The 8,505-nt window shown below is 38.4% G+C and overlaps 1 protein-coding gene across 1 annotated transcript; it reads left to right on the top strand.

Annotated features, from left to right (window-relative positions):
- The first annotated feature begins 3,097 nt into the window (after positions 1–3,097).
- ckma (creatine kinase, muscle a) lies at positions 3,098–8,058 on the top strand. Its single transcript, XM_073839636.1, has 8 exons — positions 3,098–3,253; positions 4,526–4,734; positions 4,823–4,977; positions 5,157–5,289; positions 5,938–6,109; positions 7,030–7,153; positions 7,243–7,432; positions 7,540–8,058. Exons 2-8 carry the CDS (start codon positions 4,542–4,544, stop codon positions 7,716–7,718), a joined length of 1,146 nt encoding a protein of 381 aa, XP_073695737.1. The 5' UTR covers positions 3,098–3,253; positions 4,526–4,541; the 3' UTR covers positions 7,719–8,058.
- Positions 8,059–8,505: the final 447 nt, after the last annotated feature.

An 8,505-nucleotide genomic window follows, 5' to 3' on the forward strand; every position in this document is an offset into this window, starting at 1 on the left:
AAGGTAGTTTTATTTTATTTAGGTAGTTTTATTAGTCTTTATTTTATGCAACACAACATACAAGGACGAGATGTCAGTCAGCTGTGTCAGCAGCTGTCGTTTTACATTATGATTGATTTTATTCATTATAATGCTGAATTTAATTTAATGTTAAAATATGTTCTCTAATCTCATTAATGTTTGTTTATGGGCAGTCATGGCATCTTTCAGCTACAAGTGAAACGTGAGTCGTCATCCTGTGGTTCATAGTTCCCTTGGCGAACAGCAGCCCATCACTGGAACGAGAATTAGCACTATTTTGCTTTTAAAGGGGTCATCGGATGCAAAACTAACTTTTACATGTTGTTTGAACATTAATGTGTGTTGGCAGTTTGTGTACACAACCACCCTACAATGATAAAAATCCACCCAGTGGTATTTTTTAATCTTTAAAAGTAATATCCCCTTTTTAAAATCAGGTCATTCTCACCTTCTTGTCGTTGTGACGAAACATAGTTGATTGACATGAGCGCCTTACCTTAGACCCACCCTCACCGAGCTGAAACAGTCAGAATACGGTCGCCATTGTGTGACTCAGGTGCAGAGGAAGACTCTAATTGAGTGATTGAGGTGTTCTGTTGTTGGATGTAATAATGAACATAGCAGTCGTCATTTACTCCCGACATCTGAGCCGCTTAAGAGGCAGAGGACAACGTTACTTTCATTTTTAAAAGGAAAGCGCCGATCCCGATCTACATATGCATCTATGTTCATGTGAATCATTCGTGATGCAGCTTCACCCACAGCAGAAGTGAGTATAAGGGTTTTTTATGCATCTTTGCAAACGGCCTTAGTTAATAATGTGCTTGTTTCACTGATAACGCAGCTAAAAGCGGCTAAATGTGGCTGGTAAATATTACTCATTAAACATTACACAGTTTGTCTTATGTTTTTGGCAGTGGGTGCTTAATAATAAAGGCTCATCTTTTGATTATTGCTGTTGCCTCTATAATTCTGTGTGTGATTTTTTTTATTTTCCAGCCCATTTTAAGCCAGCAATATAATAATTTTTAAACAATAGTTGACTTAAATAAAAACAACCCAGCATGTTGGGTAAAACATTTAACCCAACCAGCTGAGTCAAAATAACCCAGCATGTGTTCTCTACAATATTTACCCAGTGCTGGATTGCAAATAACCCAAGTTGGGTTGGGTTTGTAAGTACAGTAATTAGTTACTTACTAAGGGAGTAACACAATATTGTAAAGCATTACTTTTAAAAGTAACTTTTCCCAACACTGGTGGCAAATGAACTGGAAGTCTCGTCCGTAGGCTTACTTCCGCTTTGAAGAATAAAGTGGATTCATTAAAGAATCTTGAAAAACTGCATCATGGTTTGCTCAGAAATATTAAGCAGCACAACAGTTTTCAGCATTAATAATAATAACAAGATAGGCATATTAGCATATTAGATGATTTCTGAAGGATCGTGTGACACTGAAAACCAGAGTAATCACTGCTGAAAATTCAGCTTTGCCATCACAGGAATAAATTACATTCATGCATACATGTAAAATTAAAATAGAAAACAGTTATTTAAAATTGGAATAACATTTCACAACTGTTTTTGCTGTATTTTGGATCAAATAAATGCATAAAACATTTCTGAAAATCTGCTTCTAGATAGACTGATAGGCTAGCATACTATTTGTACAGGGACAAACAGAAGACAGCTGTATGAGTAAGGGGACATGGGGTGACACCACAGGGCAAGGCCACGGTGAACAACCCCTCCCTCTTAAATATCCAGCACTGGCCATAGATACTACACCCTCCCCAACCAACCAGTCTTCAAATATTATTATCTCTTGAATCTGTATTTGCAACTGGAGCCACAATAAATCTTCAAGTCAGAGTAATGAATTAAGCATAATGCATGAAAGAAAGACTTTATGTTTATCTAAGCTGTGCTGATACATGTGTGTGTGTGCATGCATGACAGCTGCTGGTAAGCATATGAGCCATGGCAGGCCTGTTATTCACACTTGGTGCCATGTTGGAGACAGTTAGACTAGCATTAGAGTCCTGTGTAACCTAAAGTCACGAGGCATAAAGATAAAATAAACCAATACGGTTAAAATTAATTCCTAACAATGCATTGCTGTATCAAATGTGTTAAACAAGTTGAGACTGAATGGATTGCTAGACAGATACAGTGGGGGAGGGGAGTTAATAATATAATATCCAGTGAGACTTTAGTACTGGGGACACTAATGGGCCTCCCTGAGTGAGAACATGTATGTGTGCGTGTGACTGAAACTGGAGATGGAAATAGCTAATTTTGAATTGCATAATAAAAAGAAGACACAATAGTGTCTAAACCTTAAGATTTCAGAATACTTTGTGATACTGATGGTTTTCGAACTGTAAACACACTCTCATGGCAACATTATTAGAGCTGTTATAATTTTGGCAAAATCATGTTAAAGTCTGGATCATAAGAACATTTTATAGTTTTTTTTTTCTCAACAGCAGTTATGATTAGGGTTAGAGACTGGGAGTTGTACATTTTTGTACAGTTTTGTATGATTTTGCTGTTGCATATAAATTATGACTTGGTACACAATTGAGAGTCCATCAAATTGGGTTTCAAATCACATTCAGTTTATTCTAAGGGGGCAGCTGAATGAACCTTTAGCCCATTGCATAAATACGCCATCTAACATGAACAAATCAATTAATTAAATATGACACTGCAGCAAACTTCACCTGCAAAACCGCTAAGTGAATTTGTGCAAAGAATCATGTGATGGACTGAGCCTACCAGCTGATTTTTTCCAAAGCCGTCGGCCTGACGTGAGCACTTCTAATATCCGTGGTATGTTTGGCAAAAGTGCTGCTCAGCCTTTTTAGCATGGCAGACCCTTCATGCCCCATCACCCCTCCTCCAACCTATACCCTACTTGAAAGCTATGTATGGGGTGGGAAGTGTAAATGGATATGGGAGGAGAGGGGGGCACGACCCACAGCTGCCACCTCATCTAAGATGTCTGCGATCTAAATTGAAGCCTTTCTTACACTAAACAGGGCATAAGAGACAGGGGCCAGCCAATCAGAATTCAGCGAGCTCTAAAATGGGCCAGCCAATGGCTGCAGGGGTTGGAGGTATATAAACCCAAATCAGACTCTACTTGCTTGGGTGACCCCTATTTCGGCTTTGGTGAACAGGATCTGATCCCAAGGACTGTTACCACTTTTATTGTCTTGTGTGCAGGTAAAGACAACATTCTTGAATAACCATTATACACTGTGAGGAGAAAAGAGAGAAAGCTTAGGACAAATTATCTTAAAAATAAATTATAATTGAAAATTTCACAAGATAAAATAATTTATAAAAAAAAAACAAAAAAAAAAAACAAGATCTGTCCTAGTGGAATACTCTCTAATATAGAAAAAAAATAAGTTTGCTGCATACATTCTATTATTTTATAGTCAGATGCTTTTAATTAAAATGCATTTATTATACACACCAACATGACAACAAATGCATGTTCTTTTTTCATGACAGAAGAACTGTTTTTTTGAGTTTGCTATGAAAAATTATTATATTATTCTATGCATGTTTAAATATTTTGGGGCTGGTTTGATTGACCTGTGCTGAAATGTGGGAGCAGATGTCAAACGTGTGATATGCAGCTGCTCTGAGAGCATAATTGGATACAGCTATAAAAACCTGGGACTTGCTTCTGTTTCTCCTACTGACACATATGGGACAGGTTCCCTCTGCTGACTATTTTTAAAATAAGATCCCGTGGTAAGCATACGAGAATCTTCTGATAGCCATATTTCACAGAAATGAATTCAAATGACCTTTGAAAATGATAAAATAACACAACCAAGATGTGATTAACATGCAAGTCTGAGGAAACTTTTTAAAGGGTCAGACTGTGCAGGAACACTTTAATAGCACATTAAGTGACTATATGGGCAGAAATCATTGCAATATGTTGGGAAAAAGTTTGAGATTATGTGAAAGTAAATGGGAGGGAGTGAAGACCCTAGTAAAAATAGATCAGTCTACATTTAGACTTGAGAGTGTCTCTCTCATTCCTGGACCAATCAGACATATCGTATAACAAGTGAGGACCTCAAGTGGATGGTGCTAGGATACCAGACAATATGTTTTAATGTGTGCAGCTGTGTTTCACAGGTTATCATTTATCACAATCCACTGGAAGCTGGTGTTTAGGCTGTTATGATTCTGTACTTAATACAGATTCACTGATTTTAGCCAGCATGCTGTACAACATTCGGAAACCTAAAAACTGTATACTGAAATATACTAAAACAGTCCATTATTGGCCATTTTTAATTTAAACATGATGCTAATGTGTCTACAGCTGTTGGTGAGACAAATTATGCTGCAAGCTTTTACACACAGTACTAACTGACTAAACAAAATTAGTCAAATTAATGTTCCAAGTCAGGTGAGACAAGGAATCAAACCCAAATATTCTATCTCACGTTCTCTTTGTCCAATCCTCAGTGTTTGAAACGCAACCATGCCTTTCGGAAACACCCACAACAACTTCAAATTCAACTATAAAGTTGAGGAGGAGTATCCAGACCTTACCAAGCACAACAACCACATGGCCAAGGTGCTGACTAAGGAAATGTATGGCAAGCTTAGGGACAAGCAGACCCCCACTGGATTCACCTTGGATGATGCCATCCAGACCGGTGTTGACAACCCAGGTGAGTAAAGACATCAGTTTCACATCCTTACCCCAAACAGAGCGTGTTTCCTTCCTTTATATTCTAATGAGATGTCATTTTTCTCCAGGTCACCCCTTCATCATGACCGTCGGCTGTGTTGCTGGTGATGAGGAGTCCTATGACGTGTTCAAGGATCTCTTCGACCCTGTCATCTCCGACCGTCACGGTGGATACAAGGCAACTGACAAGCACAAGACTGACCTCAACTTTGAGAACCTGAAGGTACAAAACAAAAATAGCTATTTTATGTGTGTTAGAAATCAATAGACACTAGACTATCGGTGGTCTTAATTAATCCTTGACATGTGAAATGTCAGATAAGTGAGTAAATATGAAAATCAATTCATATTGTGTAACAATATTTGGGAATGTTCTGAATTGAATTAAATCTCTACTTACAGGGTGGAGATGACCTGGACCCCAACTACGTTCTGAGCAGCCGTGTGCGTACCGGCCGCAGCATCAAGGGATACGCCCTGCCCCCCCACAACAGCCGTGGAGAGCGCAGAGCTGTGGAGAAGCTGTCTGTTGAAGGTGTGCTGTCATTACAGTACATGTGTGCACACATCAGTTATTTTTTAGTCACTTCAATACTCCAAACTAACCTAAGTTGCTAAGGCAACATTTCTAGTTTTCATTTAAGATTTGAAGTTTTTCATCTAATATTTATATGAAATTTTATTTCAGCTTTATTTCAAATAAAGTTTTAGTTGAAGTTAACAATAACACTGGCACACATTATATACCTGTCAATGTACACATAGTGTTACTCATGTTACAAACCCTAACAACAGTCCAGTAGTAGGAGAGTATCCACCTTATTTTTCAACTTAGAAGTAAGCCCTTTTCTGTGAATATGTGAGACGTTCAGTTCATTAAGTCGCTGTAGGGAAATAACGAGAAGAATAACAAGAATAACACAGTTTCAGTAAAACCGTTCTGTTCATAATTAAGATAATACATTAAAATAATATGGTGACCACCAGTTTGCAGTATTAAGCAGCAAAATGAGCCGTCTTGTACAGCTAAAAATAGCTGGAAACGAATGACACTGGAAGCCAGTCCAATAAATTCACAAATGTCCATGCCCACTCTCCAAAAATAAGGAGGATAGCGTAATAATTCTAGAATAACATAACAGCATAAGAATTAGTTTAAGTTTAAGCTCTTTTTTTCCCCCAGCTCTGAACAGCTTGGACGGAGAGTTCAAGGGCAAGTACTACCCCCTGAAGTCCATGACTGACGCTGAGCAGGAGCAGCTGATCGCTGACCACTTCCTCTTTGACAAACCCGTCTCCCCCCTGCTGCTGGCTGCTGGTATGGCCCGCGACTGGCCCGATGGCAGAGGCATTTGGTGAGTTGAATCAATTGGCGTTTTATTTCGAAGGTTGCACCCTTTGCAGGTCACATTTGTCAGCCACAGGTTGTCTCATTTTAGAAAAGTAACCATTATAAAATTGACTTTTATTCCTTGTGAAGAGTAAATTACTGTAATTTATTTCTTACTTTGGAATGTAATTCACGTTTATGAAACTTTCCCAACAAATGTGACATCCAATGAGACATACCAAATGACTGAACAAAGGTGATATATAATTAATCAATACCACACAAGGACACCAACAGCATGACTGAGTAACTCACATTTTAGACACAATATTGCCAATTACTTAAGTAAAAGTCAATTGAGTGAATGATTCACTGACTCAAACGGAGCGCAAACGGACTGTGATACAATGAAAAGTTCTAGTGTTATTAAACCTATTGAATAGGTAGAATATACGTGTTATATAAATTAGGTTTTGACTTGTAAATAAATTGTGACCTTGGACTACAAAACCAGTCATAAGCAGCACAGGTATATTTGTAACAATAGCCAAAAATACATTTTATGGGTCAAAATGATTGATTTTTCTTTTATGCCAAAAATCATTAGGATATTAATTGAAGATCATGTTCCATGAGGATATTTTGTAGATTTCCTACCGTGAATTTATAAAAAAAAAAATTTTGATTCATAATATGCATTAGTAACAACTTTAAAGGTGATTTTCTCATTATTTTAATTTTTTGCACCCTGATTCCAGATTTTCAAATAGTTGTATCTCGGCAAAATATTGTCCTACAAACCATACATCAATGGAAAGCTTATTTATTCATCTTTCAGATGATGTATAAATCTTAATTAAAAAACTGACCCTTATGACTAGTTTTGTGGTACAGGGTCACAATTGTGGTTCAGTGGTTTAAATGAGGCCTGTGCTTCAATTACAGGCACAATGAGAACAAGACCTTCCTGGTCTGGGTGAATGAGGAGGATCACCTGCGTGTCATTTCCATGCAGAAGGGTGGCAACATGAAGGAGGTGTTCAAGCGCTTCTGCGTTGGTCTTCAGAGGGTATGGAGAACTTGCACACATAAACGCACATACGTAAACCTCTGTTGTTGCCTGCAGAATGTGAGCATGTGTATGATCTGCTTGGACAGATTGAGGAGATTTTCAAGAAGCACAACCATGGATTCATGTGGAACGAGCATCTTGGTTTCATTCTGACCTGCCCCTCCAACCTGGGCACAGGCCTGCGTGGTGGTGTCCACGTCAAGCTGCCCAAGCTGAGCACACACGCCAAGTTTGAGGAGATCCTGACCAGACTGCGTCTGCAGAAGCGTGGCACAGGTATCCAAACCCTGCCTGAACATACTGTACAAATGTTTATTGATGATGTAAATGTCATGAAGACATCTGCTCAGTTTGCTGACCTCCATCCTCATTTGTTTTTTTAGGTGGTGTGGACACCGCTTCCGTTGGTGGAGTGTTTGACATTTCCAACGCTGACCGTATTGGCTCTTCAGAGGTTGAGCAAGTTCAGTGCGTGGTTGATGGCGTTAAGCTGATGGTCGAGATGGAGAAGAAGCTGGAGAAGGGCGAGTCCATTGACAGCATGATCCCTGCCCAGAAGTAAAGCGGGGGCCCTTCCATTTTTTTTCCCTCGTCTTTGTCTTTTTTTTACAGTCCATCGTGCATTCTGACATCAATGCAGAGGAAACTGCTGCTCAAAAAGACAGTCTCGCCTTTGCATCTGTCTTGCTTTCCTTTTTTCCCTTCTTCTTTATTTTCCATGTCATTTCGCCATCACTTTTTTCCACTTTGTTTCCTGTTTAGTTGGTAACATCTTGGGATCAGATTCCCGGCGCAGGCGTGAGTGCCTGTTGTCGAGGCTTCACCTTAATTTCAGCCTTGGTTGTAAAACGTGAATCAATCAAGTTATCAAGTTTAAATAAAAATACCCCACAAAACATAAACATGTCTTCTATTTTATCAGAGTCAATATACACACAAACACATATCCCTGCTAAAACAAAAAAACTATAGAAACCATCACAGAAATTCTAATGGTTTCCATTACAAACATTACAAACCATCAACTTTTAACCATTAAAAAATGGTTTTCTGTAGTGTGTTTTGGGACATATTCCATTAGGATTTAGTGGTTTTAACAAGCCACCAATTGAAGGTTACCAATTACCAGTAGAAACCCACAGAGTCCATTAGTTTCCATTAAAACCAATACCCATTATAACCAGTAAAACTATTAAAACTATTTTTGTGATGGTGTCTATAGTTTTTCAGCAGCCATATAAAAACTATTCAATTTGTAATGAGTTCATATGTTGAAAGTTTAGATAAAAGAGTTTAGATAAATAAGTCGTGGATAATACACGGCTAGCTGTGCATTAAGCGATTTTAAT

This window comes from Garra rufa, chromosome 5, assembly GCF_049309525.1.
Source record: "Garra rufa chromosome 5, GarRuf1.0, whole genome shotgun sequence".
NCBI lineage: Eukaryota > Metazoa > Chordata > Actinopteri > Cypriniformes > Cyprinidae > Garra > Garra rufa.